General features: G+C 46.8%; 2 protein-coding genes across 3 annotated transcripts in view; both read left to right on the forward strand.

The window, feature by feature from the left end:
* The window catches only part of LOC137299891 (NGFI-A-binding protein 1-like), a 53,455-nt gene extending 50,627 nt beyond the window's left edge, over window positions 1–2,828 (forward strand). For both annotated transcript variants that reach the window (XM_067968869.1, XM_067968870.1), the window contains exon 8: window positions 2,395–2,828. In XM_067968869.1, the coding sequence (XP_067824970.1) occupies window positions 2,395–2,450 (56 nt within the window). In that variant the 3' untranslated portion in view covers window positions 2,451–2,828. The remainder of the gene's footprint in view (window positions 1–2,394) is intronic.
* Window positions 2,829–13,889: 11,061 nt separating this feature from the next.
* cnp (2',3'-cyclic nucleotide 3' phosphodiesterase) lies at window positions 13,890–25,619 on the forward strand. Its single transcript, XM_067968871.1, has 4 exons — window positions 13,890–14,027; window positions 20,197–20,833; window positions 22,200–22,333; window positions 24,496–25,619. The coding sequence occupies exons 1-4, from the start codon at window positions 14,004–14,006 to the stop codon at window positions 24,931–24,933; spliced, it is 1,233 nt and encodes a 410-aa protein (XP_067824972.1). The 5' UTR covers window positions 13,890–14,003; the 3' UTR covers window positions 24,934–25,619.

Consider the following 25,619-nt stretch of genomic DNA (forward strand, 5'->3'; position numbering starts at 1 on the left):
CCTGTTCTCCCCAATGTTTATCCATGTGGACTTTCCAGCAGGAGTCACTGGATGGAGATCGGCAGTAAGATGCTGGCTGCTTTCCTCCCCCCTCAACTCAAGAGATTGAGATCCCACTAAAATCATCCAATGCGGCACAAGCTGGAAATTAAATCTAACACCTCTGGTCTGTGTGCTATATTGGGCAGTGCCTTTACCAACTGGGAGAACACCAGGACAAGGAGTTAATGTGCATGCGATGGGTTTCAACCATCTGACTCTGGCTGGGGCGTGTTAGCAGATGGCATACTGGGATGAGTAAACTTCTGATTCACTCTCAGCCGTCCCAGCTCAGGGAGAAGCTGAGGTTAGAGAAGGAATAAATCTTCATGGAAAATGTAAGTAAAGACCCAGGGTGGCCCATTAAAGATGTCATGTGTGGAGGGATGTATGGATAAGAATAATATTGACCAGTAGTCATTGGAAATTTCATCCAGAAGTCCAAAAGAATAATGCTTTTCACCCAATGTTTAAATGGGTTAGCATTTGACTCTCAACTATAAGGTAACAAGTTCAAGTCCAAGGGATGTCAGTCACTTTAACATTTGGGTTAGTATGGGCCAAGCCAGTAGACCGTGTTCAGCTCAAAGAGCCTAAGATTGGACCTGATAATGCATCTTTGCGACCTCCTATTTTGAGAAAGGGGGCTGCTCCATCTCCACTGACACTGGTAATACCAGGTTCTCCACAAAATTCTGCGTGGGTGATCTAGGAAGGTATTGCTGTCCAGTAGGTTTTCTCTCCCTCCATCCCTCTCCCGTTGGATCGGTAAACCTGCCCCAGGATTCTTGTTTGAATGTCAGTTGTGACTGGGACCTGGAAGCTGAGTTTCGTGGGCGAGACGCAGGACACCAGTGTGTTGCGAGCGAACTTCCCAAGTGGTTTTATATAGCTAATTCTGTATGTGTTCGAAGTGTTGCCATCCTGCAAAATTATCGTTTATCTTTTCACTGAGAAGCCTAGTAAAAGGATCAAGGCCCAAAGTACAGAATACCAGGATTTGAAGGGCTTCTGCTAATGAGGATGTGAAACTGACTTGTTCCAGTGACACTAACGAGGGGGATCTCCATGGAGCACACATGTTACTTGGCATTGACACGAATGTATCAGTAATCGACATGTATCCTTGGCCAATGTCACTGTTGCAAGTCGACTTTAACTAAATGGCTGGCTCTGAGGCTGTACAAGTGCTTCAAATACTTTTTAAAAATCTGTCGTCCCTTTGTTTCCTCATTTTTGAAAATTTCAGCATCTATTACTTGGGGTGATAGCAATTTGTTGGGGAATGAATAAGAGAATTAAAAATAAAAACCACTTTAAACCATGTAAGAGGGTAAGAAAGAACGGAATTGCATTTATATAGCGCCTTATAACATCCTCGGGAAATCTCAAAGTGCTTCACAGTCCATGAACTACTTTTGAAGGAGAAACAGAAAACGCTGGAATTTCTGCACCTTCTGTTTTTGTTTCAGATTTGCGACAGTTTCAGTCTTTTGCTGATTACTCTGTTGTTACGTACGCTAAGGTGCAGGAAAGGACAAATCTTAACCTGCACCATTGCCTTCTCCTTGAACTAAAATGATTCATGAGGATTTTTCACTTTTGGTGCTCCTGTTTTATCTCAGAAGTCAGTCGCTGGTGGTTCGGGGTCGGTGTGGGGGGAGGGAGGAGAGGAGGAAGTTGTTCTTTACCTTGAACACTGAAAGAGCTAGATATAGCATTTGCAAAATGTAAATTTTAACGCTGAACGTTACGACAACAGCTTGCACTTCTGTGGCAGCTTCGATGCAGTGAAAGATCCTAGGGCGTTTTTACAAAGTTGGGGACAGATACCGAGTAGGAGTTGGGGGACCAAAGACATGGATGAAGGTTTTGAGGAGCCTTTTTCAAGATGGGCGAGATGTAGCAATGTGGAGAGGTTTAGGAATAAAATTCCACAGTGCGAGGCCATGGTGGTCAAAGACCAGGGGGAATAAGTGCACCGTAGACCAATGTCGGAAGAGAGGAGAATGCGAGCCTGGATGTAGGAGATTACAGAGCTAGCGTGGGGTGAGGAATGGGATTAGTGGTTATAGACGGAGATGATCCAGGACTCCATGGAACTGCAGGGAAAGAGGGAATGTTGCATGTGGAGAAAAGCAGGCCAGGGGAGAAGAGTGGAGATTTGAAGGTGGTGAACATTTTGAGGTTTTGCTTGATTACGTTTTGGGGATCAGAGAGTAATTATTACAGAACTTTGAGTCTGTGATGGCGTAGGTTTTACATGGCCTGTGGTAGGAACGGACTGCATGGGCCGAATGGCCTTTTCTTGTTTCTTGCCTTCTAATTTGTTGTTTTTTTTTTCTCTTGTTGCAGATGATGAAGACAATTACAAAGAGGAGTCTGACGTAACATCAAACCGCAACTCATGAACCTTCACTTAGTGACTAGACATTTTTAAAAGCGTAATGAATTAGGTTTCTTTTTTAATTCATTCAGGTACAAAAGTATTTATTCATTTTTTTCTAATTAAAAAAAAAATTCATGTCTTTTTTTTACTTGTTTGTGTAACTTTTGAAGAGTTTTTTTTGGAGTATTTTGAAGTTATTTCTGTGTATACTGACCTTTGCTGAACCAGCAATGGAGCAGTTAGTGACAGTTTTTTTTTACACACAGATTCAGGAATTACAGTGTTCTTTTGCTTTGTGTGTCTTGTTTTTTTTAGTTTCTCTCACTGTAAGTGTATGTCGTACTGTGATTGTCCGGTTTCAGACAGCAATAACACAATAAATATTTACTGCTTTGTGACACTTGCCGTTTACAGTGCGTCTTGTTATCATTTACAGTCCCCTTCCGATCTCCACCCTCCTGTTTTACTCACTGAGCCGGTCGGGAGCTCCCACTCCTACATTTTCTGACAGGGATTCTGAGTTTCTGCTCCTGAAGCCATGACTTTAAAGACACCTCTGGCACCCTCGCCCACGTGGCAGTTTTGCACGTGGGAATCAAAAGCGAAATACTGCGGATGCTGGAAATCTGAAATAAGAACAGAAAATGCTGGAAACACTCAGCAGGTCAGGCAACCTCTGTGGAGAGAGAAACAGAGTTAATGTTTCAGGTCGACGATCTTTCATCAAAACTGGAAGAAGTAGAGATTTAACAGTTTTAAGCAAGTATCAGATCATAACCACTGCTTCCATTTTCTCAGACAGCAGGTGCTGGTAATGGTTCTGTTGTTACCATTTACACCTCCTCTGGACCCATCTTTTGTTTCTTTACTTGTCCCATTACCACCCCCTTTTGCCTTGCACCATCATCCCTTTTAATCACTCCTTCCCATTTGTTCTCCCGCCTTTCCCCTGGCTCTGTACTTGCCTAAAAACTTCTTCCAGTTCTGATGAAAGATTAGCTCCGTTTTCTCTCTCCACAGAGGTTGCCTAACCTGCTGAGTGTTTTCCAGCATTTTCTGTTTTGATTGCATGTGTGAATGTTGGCCATTACGGCCAAGGACGATCCTGTCCATGCGATGTCTACACACATGCACTTTTCAGCAGGCACTTCTGGAGAGCAATTGGGAGTGAGAATCCTGGATCAGTACATTATTAAACGAGAGTGAACTCCATCCTCTTTGTCTGAGCTGAACATGAACTCAGAGAAGAGAGGAGAGTTGTCTGGTCCACCCAGTATCCCAATTCCACTTAAACAATAACTACTCACTCTTAGGTGGAGACCTTCTAATTAGAAAGTAGTGTAGTGATGCTGGGTTATGGAGCACCAATTTGTGTCGCATGGCAGTGGGGAATCCCTAGTTTGATTTGCTGATCTTAGCTGCACCCCTGTGAAGAGGCACAGAGAGGGTAGGCAGCACCACAGAGGGTAGAACATTTCTTCCTCTGCTCCAGGCAGTGGCTTGCACTGGAGCATCATTCCATTGGTGCATGCACCTTACCCATGTGGCCAGTTTTCATGTGTGAACCGAGACGGTGAGTGTTGGCAGGCTACGGAGGGAATCGGAGTGAGCCAGTCCTGTCCACATACCTCCATTTCACTGGGCAGCGATCAGTAATGGAAACCTCTCCATTGCTGAAGCCAATTGTAGCATCCCTGCTGATGCCTTCAACATCACCTTGCTCGAAAATGGATTGAAGCCTAGGTCACTAAGTTGAATGGTGAAAATTTTAGGACGCACGCTCCTATCTTTATTTGTTATTGGAATTAATATTTCTGTAAACACAAATGCTTAAATAGTCCATGGAATTCTTTAACTGCTGCATTACATCTTGTAACTTTAGGGGATGGTGCCAGTATTTGGGACATTGGAAGAGGGCATGGCTCCATTCAGAGGGATTTGCAAATGAATAAACCTGGAATTACTTTCCTTTAACAGGGGCCATTACTCCTACCCTCAGCTCTGCATCTGCTCAACATTAAGTAGCCATAACTCAAAAGATTGCACTTGATGAATGACAGTATGTTTCGGAATGAGGAACAAAGCCTGCTTGTACACATCTCTTCAGTATTCAACTTTGTTTTACATAGTTCTGGTTATAAGCAGTGTTCCAACGTACTGTTACATTTTATATTGAAAGTACTCCTCTACACTTCTTTAATGGAATACTCCAGAATGAGGATCTGAAATCATTTTAACCTTGAGGATTTGTCTGAACAAAAACTAATTGAAACATTTTTGTTCCAATTTTACTTCCTCCCTTTCTGAATGCATGGACTCCTGCTCAAGTAAAGTTCTGCAGGTTCCAACAACTGCTTAATACCTTGCCCAAGTGGCCATTCTTCATGTTCGAGCCTGGACAGTGAGCATTGGCAAGCTATTTGACTGTGGAAGGCATAGTGACCCAACTTATCCTGTTACCCAAAATTCACATAGGTGCATTTTTCAGCACAGATTACTGTTTAGGACCTAGGAGCTGAAATTTCTGTCCCTGGAGCAAGGGCAATGAAGCCAATTGTAGTGCCTTTACCTTCATTCTGGCTGCCATCAGTTAACTCAGCATAGACCATTGATTAAACCCTGTATGACTTTCTACCACACTGCAAACCAGTCAGGGGCTTAAAAATAATTTGAAATGGTATGTCTAAAAGATCACAGTGGAAGCTGCCTTCCCAGATGAGGCCACCAGCTTCCTGAGGCTACATGAGGAAATATTACATTTGTAAAGACCATGGACAGACTTGAGGATGAGGACTGATGCATTGGGAGCCTGTGAAGTTTTGTGAGGACAGGGGTAAAAGAGGAGTGGGACTTAGTGTGGATAGGATATGGGCAATGGGGTTTTGGACAAGTTGCAATTTGTGACGGCAGAAATCTGGAGACCAGCATGGAGAATGTTGGGAGTAGTCCAGTCTGAAGGTGACAAAGGTCTTGATAGCAAGTCTTGATAGCGGCAGTGAGGGTGAGGTACAGGTAGAGGTGGGCAATGTTACGGAGGTGGAATTAAGCGGCCATGGTGGTTCCAAATATGTGGGGTTTGAAACTCAACTCAGGGTTAAATAGGATACCAAAGTTGTGCATTGTCAGGCTTAATCTGAATGAGCTGCCGGGGAGAAGGATGGAGCCGCGGGTTAAAATATGGAAATTGTAGTGGGAGCCAAGTAGAATGGTTTTGGTTGTGCTAGTGTTGAAAGCAGCTCTTGTTTATCCAGCACAGTGGTGGTTGAGGAGTCTCGAGTGTGAGAAGTTTATGTAGGTTGGCACCTGCTTGTAAATTCATGGCGCCTGTCCTTGGGGAGATGGCAGGTTCCATAATCTAGTTTACTTTGGAATGTAGTAAACCACACAAGTGAAAAAAGAAACAGAAACTGAGCCAGTAAAAGGTAAAATATGCTGGAGAGTGAATTAAGCCAACAACTTTCACTTATAATAATAGCTTTAATGTAGTGAAATGTCTTAAGGTGCTTTACAAAGTGTCAAACACTGAGTAAGAGTTAGGAGGAGTTACAGGAAGTCACTGAAGATGTGTTTGAAAGATAGGTTTTGTAGGTGAGGTGAGAGGTACCAAAGATTTAGGAAGAGAATTCCAGAGCACAAGGGGTGTGATAACTGAAGGCCCTGCCATAAATTGTTGAGTGGTGAGAGGAACACACAATGGGCCAGAGTTGGAAAAGTGTCACTTGGAATGGAGGAGGCTGCTGATGTGAGAAGGAGCAGGAATGGTGGGATTTGTAAAAGGGGATGAGGATTTTGAAATCAACGTGTTGGAGAATAGAGAGCCAGTTGAGGTCACTGAGCATTTACTGCAGGATAAGGTACAGGTGATAGAATTTTGGACGAGTTAAGAGTTTATGTATATTAGAGCTTGAGAGACCAGGAAGAAGAGTGTTGGAGAAGTTGAGCCTGGAGGTGACAAAGACACGGCTGAGGGTTTTAGGGGCATTTGCTGTGAGTTATGGACAGAAGTGGAAATAGGTAATCTTAATGATGGACAGGATTTGAAGCTCAATTCAAGGCAAACACCCTTTTTACACATGTCCCTGTTGGTGATAAACACATATGCCTCTGGTTCACACGTTAGATCCAAACTAATGCTAGTTATGCCATCTTATGTTGTGTGCAGTCTCACACGCCTACTGTTACACTCATGCCCTCGCAGTATCTTTTTCTTGAAGGCGGTTTGCACGCGTTCACATAGACACTCTCGTGTTTTCTTGCCTATTAGAAGCACACACACTTGTACAATTTGTGGGTTATGATCACTGTCACACCCGTTGTGATCATACACAGTGGTGTCACTGTTAGGCACATGCTTTTGTCTCTTTGCTATAGAACGATTCCGGTAATATGAGTCCCGCCTTGCCACCGAATCAGGCCTGAAGTTACAACGAAGTTGCCTTCACAGCGGGTTCATTGTGGATGGACCTTGAATGTCAAGGCAACGCTGCACAGCCATTTATCTTTCCTGCAGATGACACTTTGGGGGAAAAATTGGATAGGGCCTATTATTGGGCGGGGGTAGCACGATCCGCTATTACCCCGTGCCCAATGGCCCCTGTGCAGGCAGGACGAGACTTACGTCAGGCCTGAGAACTTACCTGCAATCTGCGTTGGAAATCAGTGTTCGATGAGGATTCCATGCAATTTGCACTTTCCACCAGCAGGGGGAGCTCCAATCTTTTAAAGGCAGGCTGTCTCTTAAAAATCTCTTAAAGGTAGCTGGTACCTGTTATTTGCTGAAAATAACAGACTGCTGTCTGCGCGGAGTCTGAACAGAGATCAGACATCGCACACGTAAAACACAGATGCAGGTCGCGTCCTTATGTTTACACACTGATGAGTTATGTTAAAACATTGCGCACTACTAAATCCCACATCCTCCAATCTGCATACCAGACCTCACCAATCTGCCGATCTGCGTTGGTACCAGGCTTGCGAGAGTGCGTGCACCAAGGTTCTCTGCTGATGCACTAGAGGCCTTGGTGCAACAGGTGGACAGAAGGAGGGACATCCTATATCCAGAGGAGGGGGGAGAGGGGGCAAGAGGCCCTCCAGACATATACCCAGAAGGCAGTGGGAGGCAGCGAAGGACGAAGTCAATGCCAGGCGCACAGCATCATGAACATGGATGCAGTGCAGGAAGAAGTTCAATGTTTTGACATGAGTGGTCAAGGTGAGTGAGGTCAACTGTCAAGTGGCATCTTCTACCAGCTGCACCAAGGTTCTCTGCTGATGCACTAGAGGCCACGAGAGGCATCCACTGCTCCACGCACTACATTCCCCATCACCCACATACCAACAAACTCTTTCCATCAGTACTCAACTCTCCCAATCAGATGCTTCCTCTCACCCTTACACATTACCACTGTTGCAAGCCGCCCACTCACAACTCACAGACCACACACACTGATGTGGAGATGCTGGTGATGGACTGGGGTGGACAAATGTAAGGAGTTGCACAACACCAGGTTATAGTCCAACAGGTTTATTTGAAATCACAAGCTTTCGGAGCTTTGCTCCTTTGTCAGGTGAGTGAAGAGTTGCATAAAGGCACAGCATATATAGTCAGAGAACAATGCCTGGTGATTACAGATAATCTTTCTAACTGCCCTTTATCACACCTCTGCAGAGAGATAATCACAGCAATCAAAGGAGTGAATGGTGTTCAGACAGGTTAGTCAGGGAAACATTACATCCAAGAATACTGAGGTGGGGTCACAAGGGGTCAAATCAGAAAGACAGGGAGAGAGAGAGAGACACACACAGAGGAATTCATCAGGAGAATGAGGCTCCGGGAATTCTTCCACAAATCCCAAGATATCAGCAGCGAACGCAATGAGACAATCAACGATCTGGAACAGCAGACAGAGGGATCCGCGGTACAGCAACCGAAGAAGAGTCAAATTAGACCCCCCCCCACCAACAGGGACATGCCCTAAGCTGGACATGTATGCTCAAGCTGTCAGGAGATGCGTCAACGCCAGATTCATCAGCCGCACTCACAGGACAGTCCAGAATGTCACCCGAGCACAACGCATCGCCATCAACGCTCTCAAGACCAACCGCAATATCGTCATCAAACCAGCGGACAAAGGAGGAGCCATCGTCATACAGAACAGAACGGACTATTGCAAAGAAGCATACCGACAACTGGACAACCAGGAACACTACAGACGGTTACCCGCAGATCTGACCAAAGAACACACCCACAAGCTCAACAAACTGATCAAGACCTTCAATCCAGACCTTCAAAGCATCCTACACACTCTCATCCCACGTACTTCCCGTGTGGGAGACTTCTACCGCCTCCCAAAGATACACAAAGCCAACACACCTGGACGTCCTATCGTATCAGGCAACGGAACCCTGTGTGAGAACCTCTCTGGATACGTTGAGGGCATCCTGAAACCCATCGTACAGGGAACCCCCAGCTTCTGTCGCGACACTACAGACTTCCTACAAAAACTCAGCACCCACGGACCAGTTGAACCAGGAACACTTCTCACCACGATAGACGTCTCGGCACTCTACACCAGTATCCCCCACGATGACGGCATCGCTACAACAGCCTCAGTACTCAACACCAACAACAGCCAATCTCCAGACGCCATCCTACAACTCATCCGCTTCATCCTGGATCACAATGTCTTCACCTTCAATAACCAGTTCTTTACCCAAACACACGGAACAGCCATGGGGATGAAATTCGCACCCCAATACGCCAACATTTTCATGCACAAGTTCGAGCACGACTTCTTCAGTGCACAGGACCTCCAACCAACGCTATACACCAGATACATCGACGACATTTTCTTCCTATGGACCCACGGCGAAGAATCACTGAAGAGACTACACGATAACATCAACAAGTTCCATCCCACCATCAAACTCACCATGGACTACTCCTCAGAATCGGTTTCATTCTTGGATACACGAATCTCCATCAAAGACGGGCACCTCAGCACCTCACTCTACCGCAAGCCCACGGACAACCTCACGATGCTCCACTTCTCCAGCTTCCACCCTAACCACGTCAAAGAGGCCATCCCCAATGGACAGGCCCAGCGAATACACAGGATCTGCTCAGACTGAAAGACGCCCTTGTAAGAACGGGATATGACGCTCGACTCGTCGATCGACAGTTTCGATGGACCTCAGCGAAAAATCGCATAGACCTCCTCAGAAGACAAACACAGGACACAACCAACAGTCGTCCAGTCCTTCCCTGGAGCGGAGAAACTACGCCATGTTCTCCGCAGCCTTCAACATGTCATCGATGACGACGAACACCTCGCTAAGGCCATCCCCACACCTCCACTACTCGCCTTCAAACAGCCACCTAACTTCAAACAGACCATCATTTGCAGCAAATTACCCAGCTTTCAGGAGAACAGCGTCCACGACACCACACAACCCTGCTACGGCAACCTCTGCAAGACATGCCAGATCATCGACACAGATACCACCATCACACGAGAGGACACCACCCACCAGGTACATGGTTCATACTCCTGTGACTCGGCCAACGTTGTCTACCTCATACGTTGCAGGAAAGGATGCCCTGGAGCATGGTACATCGGCGAGACCATGCAGACACTGCGACAACGGATGAACGGACACCGCACAACAATCGCCAGACAGGAGGGTTCCCTCCCAGTTGGGGAACACTTCAGCAGTTAAGGACATTCAGCCTCCGATCTTCGGGTAAGCGTTCTCCAAGGCGGCCTTCGAGACACACGACAACGCAAAATCGTCGAGCAGAAATTGATAGCCAAGTTCCGCACCCATGAGGACGGCCTCAACCGGGATCTTGGGTTCATGTCACGCTACATGTAACCCCACCTGACGTAGAGTCATTCAGATTCAAGTCGTAGTTGGCTTGTTCTCCATACACAGATGCGGCCGGACCTGCTGCGATTTACAGCGAAAAAAAGTCATCTGGTCATTCTCTCTCTTTCTCTGTCTTTCTGGTCTCTCTCTCTGTCTTTCTGATTTGACCCCTTGTGACCCCACCTCAGTATTCTTGGATGTAATGTTTCCCTGACTAACCTGTCTGAACACCATTCACTCCTTTGATAGCTGTGATTATCTCTCTGCATAGGTGTGATAAAGGGCAGTTAGAAAGATTATCTGTAATCATCAGGCATTGTTCTCTGACTATATATGCTGTGCCTTTATGCAACTCTTCACTCACCTGACAAAGGAGCAAAGCTCCGAAAGCTTGTGATTTCAAATAAAGCTGTTGGACTATAACCTGGTGTTGTGCGACTCCATACATTTGACCACACACACTGGCAGCTACTCAACCATTATAGGCACATCACCCAGACACACGTCCCACTTTCTTGCAGGAGAATGTCGCGCATATCAGGAGGCAGCAAGTGGCAGTGGCATTTCGCCCCTTGAGCCTGTTCCGCCATACAATGAGATCATGGTGGACCTGCGATCTCACTCCATATACCCGCCTGAGCGCAATATCCTTCAATACCCTTGGTCACAGAAATCTATCAATCTCAGATTTAGAATTCACAATTGAGCTAGCATCAACTGCAGTTTGCAGGAGTGCGTTCCAAACTTCTGCCACCCTTTGCATGTAGAAGCGTTTCCTAACTTCACTCCTGCACATCATGGCTCTAAATGTCAGACTATGTCCCCGCGTCCTAGTATTCAAGTATAGGAGACCTCCAAAAACAGTTACAAATGTCTCGGCAGCCGGAAGCAATAATCCAGCCACTAACCTGTAAATCCTGCATGGTCTCTTTAAATAGCACTGCTGGGGGTCCTCTAGGCTCTTTAAGACACGTTCAGATGGTCGGGGTTAAGACTGTGCGTTGAGTTGAGCGTTAAGTACCAAAATGGTGTCTATCACTTTAAATCAGCATTGCACACTGATTGTATCGATTTTTTCCTTACTTTACATGCTTCTGGCGTTCGTTATCTGCGCCTGCGCTAACTCCTGTACCAAGATGGCGTCCAGTGCAACGTCACGCTGGAAACATGCGTGCGCAGCCAAGACACCATCTTGGATATCAGAGAAGCCGCGTAGCACCGAAACAACAGGCGTTACACAGCCCAATTTAGCGTCCTTTATCTCCACAAGGAGGCAGCTAAACTAGCTCCCAAGGCAGGGTTCAGACTAGTCATACTGGAAAAGCGCCTAAAACACCAGGTGGCAAAGCAATGTTAGGGTACTCGTTCTGTTTCACTGCTACACCCACAGCCCCCTCTTTATCCCTCAAGGACTTGCGCACTGGCTCTGAGTCGTGGGCTGATGGGCTCTGTGCCTGGGAGCGAACAGCCCCTCACTCTCTGTCCTGTGCTTCTGGCCTCGGGGGAATGCACACTCTTTGTCCGGGGGGGGGGGGGTGGGGGGATGCATGCTCTCTGTCTGGGGTGGGGGCGCACCCTTTCTGTCTGAGGGGGGGTGCATGCCCTCTGCCTGGGGGGGGGGGGGGGGGTGCACGATATATGTCTGAGAGGGGGGTGCACGCCATCTGTCTCTGAGGAGGGGTGCATGCTCTGTGTGAGGGAGGGGGGTTGCACGCCCTCTCTCTCTCTGAGGGGGAGGGGGGTGAACAGGTCTCTGTCTGGGCGGGGGGGGGGTGGGGGAGTGCATGCTCTTTGTCTGAGGTGGGGGTGGTGCATGCTCTCTGTCTGGGGGGGTGCATGCTCTCTGTCTGGGGGGGTGCATGCTCTCTGTCTGAGGGGCTGGGTGAACGCTCTCTGTCTGAGGGGGGGTGAACGCTCTCTGTCTGGGGGGGTGCATGCTCTCTGTCTGAGGGGCTGGGTGAACGCTCTCTGTCTGAGGGGGGGTGAACGCTCTCTGTCTGAGGGGGGGGTGCATGCTCTCTGTCTGGGGGGAGGATGCATGCTCCCTGTCTGAGGGGGGGGGTTGGTGAACGCTCTCTGTCTGAGGGGGGTGTGCGTGCTCTCTGTCTGGGGGGGGATGCATGCTCCCTGTCTGAGGGGGGGGGGTGCATGCTCTCTGTCTGAGGGGGGGGTGCATGCTCTCTGTCTGGGGGGGGATGCATGCTCCCTGTCTGAGGGGGGGGGGGGGTGCATGCTCTCTGTCTGAGGGGGGGGGGGGGTGCATGCTCTCTGTCTGGGGTGGGGGCGCACCCTTTCTGTCTGAGGGGGGGTGCATGCCCTCTGCCTGGGGGGGGGGGGGGGTGCACGATATATGTCTGAGAGGGGGGTGCACGCCATCTGTCTCTGAGGAGGGGTGCATGCTCTGTGTGAGGGAGGGGGGTTGCACGCCCTCTCTCTCTCTGAGGGGGAGGGGGGTGAACAGGTCTCTGTCTGGGCGGGGGGGGGGGTGGGGGAGTGCATGCTCTTTGTCTGAGGTGGGGGTGGTGCATGCTCTCTGTCTGGGGGGGTGCATGCTCTCTGTCTGAGGGGCTGGGTGAACGCTCTCTGTCTGAGGGGGGGTGAACGCTCTCTGTCTGGGGGGGTGCATGCTCTCTGTCTGAGGGGCTGGGTGAACGCTCTCTGTCTGAGGGGGGGTGAACGCTCTCTGTCTGAGGGGGGGGTGCATGCTCCCTGTCTGAGGGGGGGGGTTGGTGAACGCTCTCTGTCTGAGGGGGGTGTGCGTGCTCTCTGTCTGGGGGGGGATGCATGCTCCCTGTCTGGGGGGAGGATGCATGCTCCCTGTCTGAGGGGGGGGGTTGGTGAACGCTCTCTGTCTGAGGGGGGTGTGCGTGCTCTCTGTCTGGGGGGGGATGCATGCTCCCTGTCTGAGGGGGGGGGTGCATGCTCTCTGTCTGAGGGGGGGGTGCATGCTCTCTGTCTGGGGGGGGATGCATGCTCCCTGTCTGAGGGGGGGGGGGTGCATGCTCTCTGTCTGAGGGGGGGGGGTGCATGCTCTCTGTCTGAGGGGGGGGTGCATGCTCTCTGTCTGAGGGGGGGGGGGGTGCATGCTCTCTGTCTGAGGGGGGGGGGTGCATGCTCTCTGTCTGAGGGGGGGGGGTGCATGCTCTCTGTCTGAGGGGGGGGGTGCATGCTCTCTGTCTGAGGGGGGGGGTGCATGCTCTCTGTCTGAGGGGGTGGGGTGCATGCTCTCTGTCTGAGGGGGGGGTGCATGCTCCTTGTCTGAGGGGGGGGGGTGCATGCTCTCTGTCTGAGGGGGGGGGGGTGCATGCTCTCTGTCTGAGGGGGGGGGTGCATGCTCTCTGTCTGAGGGGGTGGGGTGCATGCTCTCTGTCTGAGGGGGGGGGGGTGCATGCTCTCTGTCTGAGGGGGTGGGGTGCATGCTCTCTGTCTGAGGGGGGGGGGGGTGCATGCTCTCTGTCTGAGGGGGGGGGTGCATGCTCTCTGTCTGAGGGGGGGTGAACGCTCTCTCTCTGAGGGGGGGGGGGGCTGTTACACGCCCTGTATCCGGGGGCACGATGTTTGTCCGCTCCCCCTCCTCTCCAGTGGCTCGGGACCGCGCACGCCCAGCTCGTCCTGGGTGGCGGGGCCGCGCACGTTGGTTTCAGTTTCATTTGTTGCGCTGGTTGTTCTGGTGGAGCCGGAGCGGGTTTCGGTGCACGGGGGTCGAATGCGGTGCGGGATCCGGAGCCTGGTGAGTGCGGAGCGGGTCCCGCTAACCCCGGCAACAACCTGCGCTCAAACAGCGGAGATTCAGCGCACTGAATGCAAAGGGCAGGGCTGGGCTGGGCTATCTGTTTAATGATCTTATTCATTGTTCTATTCTTTATTGATTGGGTTTATTTTATTGATCAATGTTTATTACTTGTTTTATTTATGAATTATTTCCTCTTGTTTTGTTGTTTGTTATTTATTGACACTTAACAAACCCAATTAACTCCCTATTTAATTATTTCTAACAAATCCTAGATTCTCATTTTTTTAAGGAGATTGAGAAATTCCTGTGTTCTGGGTTATTGATTAATTATTGGTCCTATTGTTTTTTTTTTCACACTGTTGCCTCCCTTTCCCAAAGTTGCTGACCCTGGCTGTGGTTTGATTCCACAGGCTTTAGTCACCCTCCTGTACTGCACCCCTGTGGCCAGTATTCAGCTGAGAGTCAGCAGGCTATTTGACTCTGGAGGTATCACAGCCAATGCTCGATCCTGCCCCTCACCCGATGCCCACTCACGCTCACTTCGGCCAGGGTCTCACAGCCACGGTGAGGAGCAGGATTGCTGGCCGATTTTCCTCTCCCTAACTCGGGCCAATTGCTGAGATCACTCTGGCTGAGATCAGCTCACTCAGTACAGGCCATGGATCAATCCTGGTCCACCGGGTTCAGTTACTTGCTGGATAAACCAACAGCTAGAGCTTAACAAATAAACGTTTTTTATGGAACCACGCACCATCCCCAGCGGATTCAGCAGACAGAGTGATCCCAAGGCTTTGCCAACCAGTACAACCAGTGTCTGGGGTGGGGGAGGTGTGTGTGTGTACGAGCCGGCTGGTGTGACTTGTACTTTACTTAAACCCTCCCTTCGCTCCACCTGTGAGAACCGTGGACTGTCCCAGCCTGTACTGCTGGGCAGCATAGCCTGTCGGAGTTTCAGTGTGTCACACTGCCCTAGATTGCTTTATAATCTACACCGAGGACCCTGAAACCTGTTAAAATACCCAGCAACAAAACCATTTTGTTGACATCGGAAAGCATTAATGCTCCTCTTGTGAACCTCAATTACTTTTATTATCAGCTGGAGTGCAAAAAGACAACAAGTTGAATCGTTCTGCCCGCTATCAAAGCTGCAGATATAGTACATATTCTAAAAAATGACATGTCTGGAACTGCCCTAATGTGGCTGTACTCTAATCAAGATTGAATCTTGACCCATTTATAATTTTTAATTTGGAGCCCACAATTACAGTCTTGTGTTGTGCACTTCCAAGTACCTTTGTAGACGAACCATTTTGTTGGATGGAATTTTTTGTTTGTTCAGTGTGTTTTTGTGGCAGCTGTTAATGGTCTCAAGGTACTTGATAAGTTATCATTCACAGTGTGATCTATCGAGTAATCCTGCACATGGAATTTCCCTCCCAGCTGCTGCACATTATTTTTCAACAGGCCTGCATTAATCAGAGGTTAAAAAGTAGTTAGACTTGGCTCTGGGTCTCTGGAACAATCCAGATAAAGGCAAGAAGCAATGGAACTTTCACAAAGACATAACAAATTTTAAAAGGCTTTTAACGTATCCATGTATATATTGCATACATTACATGGTTACATGTTTTACGTAAAATAACAGGTATCAAGGTTGAATTAAGGCTTTCTTATTAGGATGCAACAGTAATATAGCGCATTTAACATAATCAAATATCCCAAGGCGATTCACAGGAGCGTAATAAGACAAAAATTGACACCAAGCCAAAGAAGGAGATATTAGGACGGGTGACTTAAAGAGGTAGGTTTTAAGCAGCGTCTTAAAGGTTTGGGGAAGGAATTGCAGAGCTCAGGGCCTAGATGGCTGAAGGCACGGCCGCCAATGGTGGAGCAAAGGAAGTCAGGGATGCACAAGAGGCCAGAGTTGGAGGAACACAGAATTCTCAGAGGGTTGTAGGACTAGAGGAGGTTATGAAGATAGGCAGGGGTGAGACCATGGAGGGATTTGAACACGAGGATGAGAATTTTAAAATCAAGGCGTTACAGGCTTGTATCCATTATTCTACCAATACTGCATGTTAGATTCATATACTGAACTGTACAGAAATGAGAAGCCTGTTTAAAAGTGAAGAGGGAAAAACTGCGGTCTCGAAAGGTAGTGTTTAACTGATATAGATTGAGTTTTGAAAGTGGTGACACCTGGAAATCCCCTGCTGGTGAAACAGACAACATTTCAGATAGTCTGTGTGCTGGTCTTAATTTAACAACAAATTGCTTTTAGAATAGACTCTTTCAGTTCTCTTTTTACTTTTTTGATCGAGTAAACCTGTGACCAAAGTAATTTTCAAGTCACACCAATTCCAAATACCAGAGTTTGGGCCAGAGAATAAAAAAATAGTATCCACCACTTGCAATTTCTGCCACAAATCCAGAGCTGAATGTCCACTGGAAACAGGAAAGAGTGAATTAGGGGCAGGAATTAAATCCAGTAAATAAAGAGTTCAGACATTGAGTCAGAATATTCTTATAGACTTCATATTTATTTAAGGCACAAACCTGACTGTGGATGCTGGAAACCTGAAATAAAAACTAAAGCTGCACAGCAGGTCTGTCAGCATCTGAAAGAGGAAAATGGTTAATGTTTTGGAGTAACTTAGTTACAATCAATCTCAGAACTCCCAACGTAAACCTCTTTGCTGCTGAGAAATTTCCATGATCCACACTCCAATTATTCTCCTCAATTATCGGGCCAGAATTTTTGCAGGACAAAAGCCTGTGGGAGGCATCGCCTCACTGCATGGCTTGTTGGTGCCAATCTGACCTAAGTCAACCTCACGACCTCAAGGTTGAGTTCAGTCGATGTAGTTTATACTGAGCCTATCTTCATTCTCAGGTCAAGGCAAGAGTCTTGTGTGTTTTGTATCTTTTTTCTTTTAGAAACATGTGAACCAGTGAATACTGTCAGTGACCTGGTCTTATTGTTCTGTGTAAGCCTTGATGATATTATGCAGTTTCCTCGATTATCTGCCAGTTTCCATCATCTGCTCCAAATTCGCTCCAAGTAGATGTGGTGTTTCCACTACAGACAAGCCTAACCACAAGTCTCTCGTCAAGTCCACACAGAGCCCCAGCACTGATCAAGGCTCCTGTTTATGATGCTGGCTGTTATGATGGATATTTTCTTGCTAAGATCGTTCTGCACCAACAGTCACTCACTGAATACGCACATGTCACAGTTTCTACTTCTTAAGACAGTGTGTGGGGTACAGATCTGTTAATCTGGTAGCTTTTTATATTTGAACCGTTCCACTGTGGACCGCACACAGGAAGCTTCTGTGTGAAGCCTGCAAAAAACTTGCTTTCAACACCTGTGTGCTCCCTCATCTGTTCCAATACCGTTGGCACATGAATATTTTTGTGTTTATTTTAAAAACTGTACTGTTTTTGTAACTTGATCTTATAGTCTTGTGGAATGCTGAGCTTTAATTTTAAATCCAGATTTTGTTTATACATATTTAAGCACGTAAATCTTATTACACAGTGAGTTGTTATGATCTGGAATGCACTGTCTGAAAGGGCGGTGGAAGCAGATTCAGTAGTGACCTTCAAAAGGGAATTAGATATATACTTGAAAAAGAAAAATTGCAGGGCTACGGGGAAAGAGCAAGGGGGTGGGACTAATTGGATAAGAACATAAGAAATAGGAGCAGGAATAGGCCATATGGGCCCCTCGAGCCTGCTCCGCCATTCAATAAGATCACGGCTGATCTTTGGCCTCAACTCCACTTTCCCGCCCAATCCCCATATCCCTTGAGTCCGAAAATCTATCTATCTCAGTCTTGAACATATTCAACCACTCATCATCCACAGCCCTCTGGGGTAGAGAATTCCAAAGATTCACAACCCTCTGAGTGAAGAAATTCCTCCTCATCTCAGTCTTAAATGGCTGACCCCTTATCTTGAGACTCTGCCCCCTAGTTCTAGACTCGCCAGCCAGGGGAAACAACCTCTCAGTATCTACCCTGTCCAGCTCCCTCAGAATCCTATATGTTTCACTGAGATCACCTCTTATTCTTCTAAACTCCAGGGAGTATAGGCCCATTCTACTTAATCTCTCCTCATATGACAACCCTCTCATTCCAGGAATTAATCTAGTAAATCTTCGTTGCACCACCTCTAAGGCAAGTATATACTTCCTTAGATAAGGAGACCAAAACTGTACACAGTACTCCAGGCGTGATCTCACCAAACCCCTGTACAATTGTAGCAAGACTTCTCTACTCTTGTACTCCAAACCCCTTGGAATAAAGGCCAACATGCCATTTGCCTTCCTAATTGCTTGCTGTATCTGCATGCTAACTTCCTGTGTTTCTTGTACGAGGACATCCGGATCTCTCTGAACACCAACATTTAATAGTTTCTCACCATTTAAAAAATATCCTGCTTTTCTATTCTTCCTATCAAAGTGAATAACCTCACATTTCCCCACATTATACTCCATCTGCCACCTTTTTGTCCACTCACTTAACCTGTCTATATCCCTTTGCAGACTCTTTGTGTCCTCCTCACAGCTTACTTTCCCACCTACCTTTGTATCATCAGCAAACTTGGATACATTACACTCGGTCCCTTCATCTAAGTCATTAATATAGATTGTAAATAGCTGAGGCCCCAGTGGCACTCCACTAGTTACAGCCTGCCAACCTGAAAATGACCCGTTTATCCCTACTCTCTGTTTTCTGTCCATTAACCAATCCTCTATCAATGCTAATATATTACCTCCAACCCCATGAGCCCTTATCCTGCGTAGCATCTTTTTATGCGGCACCTTTTCGAATGCCTTTTGACAATCCAAATACACTACATCCACTGGTTCCCCTTTATCTATCCTGGTGGTTACATCATCAAAGAACTCTAACAAATTTGTTAAACACAATTTCCCTTTTATAAAACCATGTTGACTCTGCCTGATCATATTATGATTTTCTAAGTGCCCTGTTACAACTTCCTTAATAATGGATTCCAGCATTTTCCCGACGACTGATGTCAGGCCAACTGGCCTATAGTTCCCTGTTTTCTCTCTCCCTCCTTTCTTGAATAGCGGGGTTACATTTGCTACTTTCCAATCCGCTAGGACCGTTCTAGAATCTGGGGAATTTTGGAAGATCACAATCAATGCATTCATTATCTCTGCAGCCACCTGAACCCTAGGATGTAGGCCATCAGGTCCAGGGGATTTGTTGGCTTTTAGTCCCATTAGTTTGTCTGGTACTTTTTCTCTTCTGTTATTAATTGTTTTAAGTTCCTCACTCTCATTTGCCCTTTTGTTCTCCACTATTTTTGGTATGCTTTTTGTGTCTTCTACTGTGAAGACAGATGCAAAATATTTGTTTGACTTCTGTGCTATTTCCTTATTCCCTATTATGGCTCTTTCAAAAAGCCGGCACAGGCACGATGGGCCAAATGGCCTCCTTCTGTGCTGTAAGATTCGAAAACAAACCTGCACCTTTGAAATCTCTAATGTAAATGTCAAGCACCATTGGCTATTAACTACCTCATTTTATCTCTCTCCGTCTCCTGAAGGTGTGGTTTAATGCTGGGGCATTATGACATTATCCCATAGGTCCCAGCATACTTTGCTCATTTGACCAAAATACCATTCTTTATGATAGGGTATGATAGTAGACTAATTGAACATGGGGGGCTTCACATCCACGCCTGATTTGTCTTGACCTGTTGTTAACTTGTTTTTGGGATTATGGGCAACGTGTTTTGCCCACCCCTAGTTTCCCTGAGAAGCTGATGGTGGGCCTTTGATGATGCTGACACACAGGCACGTGGCAGTGATCAGGATCAGGACATCTGGATGATTTCTTTTTGCCACCCTAGCCCAGGAGACACGAGACTAATTGTAACACACCCACTGCTGCTCCAAATGAGATTGGCCTTCCTGGATCAATACTGCACCAGATATTACATTCACCATCTGGGGGATGCAATGTTTCAGGAATATAAAGCTTCACTGTCCAGGGTCCAAATTAAAATCCCAGCCTCTGCTGGCATTTACACGAGGGGCGGGGGGGTCACTGCCGAAATCCAGTTTCTGCTGTACAAGTAGCCAGATTTTTTCGCAATTCTTACTCGTTCACCTTTTTTTTGTTTTTAGATTAGAAACGTATTCAAGATGGGGGTGAAACAGTCCAAGCCTAAAATGTGCAGTGATTTCCCATTCCTCAGTGACGACAACACCATCGAGGCAATTAAAGAAGCCAACACCCTCTTCATCCTACGAGGCCTGCCGGGCAGCGGCAAAACTACCGTCGCCAAAGACATCGCGAAAAAGTACAAGGCAATCTCTACCATCTTATCTGCCCACGATTTCAAGATTTCTCCACTCGTGGACGAGTCCGAGGCCGACTGCAATCAGTACGCCAAGCTGGATGGGCAGATTCAACAGGAAATTAAAAATAATAGAGGCATCATAGTGGTTGATGATACCCATCACAATAGGAAGCGCCTGGACTGCCTCTTTGATCTTGTCGGTGACAGTGACTACATCGTCATCATTGTCGCCCCTAAAACTGAGTGGAGAAATGACTACAAGATCCTTGCGAAACAGAGCACGTGGAAACCACCTGTGGAGAAGCTGGAGGACATGGGACGTAGCTTTGAGGAACACATAATACCTTATTACTTTGGCTGGTTCTTGATCAGGAAGAATGCCAAAGAGATGCGCAAGGCTGCGACGGATTTTCTGAATCAGCTCAGCGAAAGTCAGGAGTTTCTCAAAGAGTTTGTAAAATGTGCGTGATCTTTTCTGCAGGGTTTTTGGAGAGAGGAATGGTATCTTAAGGTCATAGTGCTGCACGATTAAATGCTCCCAATTTAATTGTTAAAGGCCCAATTTCTGCTCGGAATTAGAATCACTGTTTTAACTTATCCTAATTTTCTGCCCCTTCTCTCCTGAAGGTGGTGAGTCAGGTTATAAAGGGTCGGCAGCCCTTCAATACTTCGCAAGAGTGTCCGTTCTTTTTGTGTCGGTGAGCTGTTTGACTGGGAAGGCATTATAGCGGTGCCCATTTCAGTCCTCAGCCGACCATCCAAACACACACAGCAGAGGTTCCTGGATAGTGACCAGGAGCAGCAATGCTACTAATTATTCACCTCCTCAGCCAAGGGGCATAGAGACCAACTGTAGTGTCCCCTACTGCTGCCCTGGCTGCGATAGAGCACCTGACCAGAGATTGAACCTGGTTTTGGTCTGGATGGCCCAGTACCACACCCCGTGTTGCCATGTTTCTCAAATCTCTTTTTCTACTATTGAAAGAAAGAAAAACTTGCATTTATATAGCGCATTTCATGACCTCAGGACATCCCAAAGTGTTTTACAGCCAATGAAGTACTTTTCAAATGTAGTCACTTTTCATAGAATCATAGAAGTTACAACATGGAAACAGGCCCTTCGGCCCAACATGTCCATGTCGCCCAGTTTATACCACTAAGCTAGTCCCAATTGCCTGCACTTGGCCCATATCCCTCTATACCCATCTTACCCATGTAACTGTCCAAATGCTTTTTAAAAGACAAAATTGTACCCGCCTCTACTACTGCCTCTGGCAGCTCGTTCCAGACACTCACCACCCTTTGAGTGAAAAAATTGCCCCTCTTGTATCTCTCCCCTCTCACCTTAAATCTATGCCCCCTCGTTATAGACTCCCCTACCTTTGGGAAAAGATTTTGACTATCGACCTTATCTATAGAATGTAGGAAACGCGGCAGTCAATTTACCCAAACTCCATGACATGGGTGTGCTATTGAACTGACCAAGAAGGCCCCAGGTTTGATTCCTGGTCTGTGCTGAGTTAGTTGGTCACAGTGGTGATTATGCTACAGTTAGACTCAGTGCCTCTGGTTGAAGGATGGGAAAGATGGACGTAGTATGCCTGCTCCTGATCTCTATCCAGTGACCTTTGCTGGAAAGTCAGTGAGTCTATATTGGGCACGAAGAAGGATTGGGTTCAAGTAAGATTCCTCCCCCATGCCCCGCGCAGGCTGAATAATCTGATGGTAGAGGGAATGGTCACTTGAGTGAAATACGCCATTACAAGTCACTGCAAAATAGAGCAGAGAAACCGAGCTGTGCAGTAAATGCAGTTTTGTTTATACCAGATGCGGAAGGGCATTCAGAAGAGGACTTCAACCTCCAGGAGTATTTTCAGAAGAGGCCAAGTGTGCTGCATTGTACGACAAAATTCTGCAACTATGGAGAAGTTCCAGACTGTGCATCGTACGCTCAGTGTGAGGTTGGTAACCGGCTGGCAGAGAAACTTTGTGATCCACCTTTAGAAAAATGATTGGAAGAGAAGTTGAGGAGGTGGTAGTGGATGAACGCTTAATACATTCGCACGAGACGCTTATGTCTAGTATTTTAACACAGGCATTAACCTCTATCAGATAGATTGGTTAACATCTTCATTACAATACAGGGAAATGTCATGCAAACAAGGTGAAATGTCCGTTTGCTATTGCCAACAGTAATTTCTGGCTAATATTTCTTAAGCCTTGCCTTCCAGTTCCTTTCACTCACCAGGGTTCCATTTCTCACCCCAGTTAGCCTGAGTTAGGCTGTCAATTTGTGCCAACTCAGGGGCAGTTTTGTGCTACATGGACCCAAGTCCATGAGGGGCTGGATTGAAACCATCCAGACAATGTTTTATATCAGACCCCGGGAGCTAGCACAGAGGAAGGTTTCACCTCATCAGTTTTGGACTGGATTCAAACCTAGGACCCAGAAATGAAGGGATGCTGTGCAAATCCTCAGGGCAGCTGGTCTTCGAAGAAACTTGATAATCATTATTCAGCTGAATGGTTGGATGAGTATTGGTTGGAAGAGTATCCATTTAACCAACCAGTCAGTGTCTAGTTAGAGCACTGTGTAAATGAGATGAATAGCTAATCAATTTTTTTTTTGATGGTGTGTTTTTTGAAGGATGAATGTTGGCCAGGACACCAGGAGAACTCCCTACTCTTCTTTAAGTAGTGCAGTGGAATCTTTGATATCCACTTGAACAGCCAGACAGGGCCTCGGTTTAATATCTCATCCAGAAGGCAGCACCTCTAACAATGCAGCACTCTCTCGGTATTGCCTTGAGCATCAGCCTTGCCCATGTACTTAAGTCCTGCTTGAACCCACAAACTACCACTGCGCCAAGTTGGTGACTTCCCCCTCATCAAGTTGAAGTACAGTAGGTCCCAGATATTCTGTGAGCATTTCATTTTCTTGTTTACAAAATTACTGTGAAAGATTTTAGGTTCACAAGGTATATGAAGTCCAGAGGTGATGTTCAGGCTGCAGCAAAGCACAAATAGCAATTAATTCAGCATTACCACCAGCTGGTACTTAGAGGTACTGCAGGGTGTTTGTCATGCCCATATATTAAAATGCATGTGTTGCTCAGCAATGAAGAAATCACTCAAGACATGAATTTTTTTCTCTCACCAATTTTCTTCACTCTCCACCTGTGCTAAAGATGTTGACTCCTTGCACAAGTGGCCATTATTAACGTGTGAGCCTGTCAGCGGCTATCAACAGGTTATTGGATTGTGGAGGACATCACAAAGAGCCTGATCCTGCTCTCGCTCGACATCACACACACACGCTATCAGCAACAGTCTAGGATAGCGACCACAAAGCAGAGGCTTGACTGATTTTCCCCTTCCCTACCCCCAGGGGTACCACTGCCATCTAAGATCAGCTAACTGAGTGTGGACTGGGGATCAAACCTTGAATGTTTTTTTAAAAATGTGCTCTTAGGGTATGGGCGATGCTGGTAAAACCACATTTACTGTCCATTCCCAGTTACCCTGAGACGGTGGTGGCGGGTTGCCTTGTGGTTATGGTGCTGCTGTGATTATTATTGTTTTACATCCGAGTGCCTTGTTAGGCTACTTCAGAGGACATTAAGTCAAGCACTGGTTGGCAAGCTTGGGTAGGGGGGGTGGCAGGTTCCTTTCCCTGAAAGACACTGGCAAACCAGTTGGGGTTTTCCAACAATCTAGCAGTTTTCATGGTCATTTTTCTGGTGCTAACCCACATCACCAGATTTATTAAATTCAGTGCCACAACTTTTTAAGGGTTAGATTTGAATAGTTGACCTTTGGGTTACTAATACAGTATCATAGCCAATACACTACTGTATAGCTCTGCTACTTTGGATAATTTTGAGGAGCCCTTCTTCAGCTCGAGATGGAGCCTGCAAGAAAGGGCAAAGGGAATCAGAAGAAGAAAAATGGATTTATATTTTTACCTGCAGAAATCTAAGTGCCTGTGGTAGCTGAAGCCCATTGTTTGATGTAAGTGATGTAACAGGAAAACCGATAACTACCCACTTAGATGACTGACCTTAGATGACTGACTTGATAAATAACTAGCGCTGCACTCTTTTTTTTTGTTACCCCATTTTAGGTTGTTGAACAATCCTATTCGAAGTCCTTCGTCCTGAAAGTCACAGCGCTGTTTGTCACACCCAGAACAGTGGGAGCCCGTGTTCAGCTGGACGAACAGCAGCAACAGCTGTGGCCAAAGGGGGAAGTGTGTGAACGAGAAGGTTGCAGCGACGACGAGGCGGATCTGCCAGTTAGCAGCAGATCCCACATCACCTTGGCGTGTGCTCCCGGAGTGAAGTCAGTTCAGACAGGATTAGACCTGCTTGAGATTTTAATGTTAGAAAAGTCGGGCAATAAGCCCGAATGGCAAGGCAAGACTGAGAAAGGTGAGCTTTACTGCTACGGAAAGGGGAGGTGGATAGTCCACCTGCCCGAGCCGATTGAAGTGAAGACCATTTTCTCTGGTTTTTACCGTAAAAAGAATGTTCAACCCACCACTGAATCAGAGGGTAATTAGAAAGAAACTAAACAAAATGTGCGACCCATTTCAGTTGGATGAGAGTGAAAGCCGAAATCTGTGGTACATCATATAATTGTGACCTCATTCAAGCACACGAAGGGCATATACTTTAACCAGAGAACTGAGCTGGCAGTTTTCTATTTTTCTCTAAAATGAGTGAAATTATTATTTTATGAGTTGTAATTTAGGTATTCTGGGTGGGTCATTTGCCTTGTTTTAGCTGTAAGCATTTGTTTTAATAGTGTGGCTGTAGTACTAACCATGTTCCTAGTATTTAATGCAAGTACTAAGTCTGGTCTGCTACTGGATGAGATCAGTTGGTCATGGAACCGGGGTCAAGACTACCGCAGCATGTAGTTGCCTCTAATGTGCATTTTGTGCCTAATGTGTTCTGTCTCAGCTCACACAAGATCAGTGGCAACTTGGATAAGGTGACAGAGAGCTTCTGCCTACTGTAGGAATCCACCCCGATACGAACTGAAGGGTGCGGCAAGCCTACATGTAGGAATAGAAACTCAGATTTGATCAAGATCACTTTGCAAGAGATTGGTAGAGAATTGAAAAGGCTAGCTTGCCTTAAATGTGCAGCTTTTTGTTTTAAAACTGCCCTGAGTGATTATGCCTCCATATTGCTTTCTCAAAGATGTAACTGCACAAGTGCTTTAATAAAGGAGATGCAACTA

Source organism: Heptranchias perlo, chromosome 30, assembly GCF_035084215.1.
Source record: "Heptranchias perlo isolate sHepPer1 chromosome 30, sHepPer1.hap1, whole genome shotgun sequence".
Classification (NCBI taxonomy): domain Eukaryota; kingdom Metazoa; phylum Chordata; class Chondrichthyes; order Hexanchiformes; family Hexanchidae; genus Heptranchias; species Heptranchias perlo.

Coding starts and splice junctions, on each gene's coding strand:
- cnp (XM_067968871.1), top strand. CDS start 14,004: ATGCGGTGCGGGATCCGGAGCCTG. Junction 20,834..22,199: donor TCTCAAAGAGTTTGTAAAAT/GTGCGTGATCTT, acceptor TGTTTATACCAG/ATGCGGAAGGGCATTCAGAA. Junction 22,334..24,495: donor CATCGTACGCTCAGTGTGAG/GTTGGTAACCGG, acceptor ACCCCATTTTAG/GTTGTTGAACAATCCTATTC.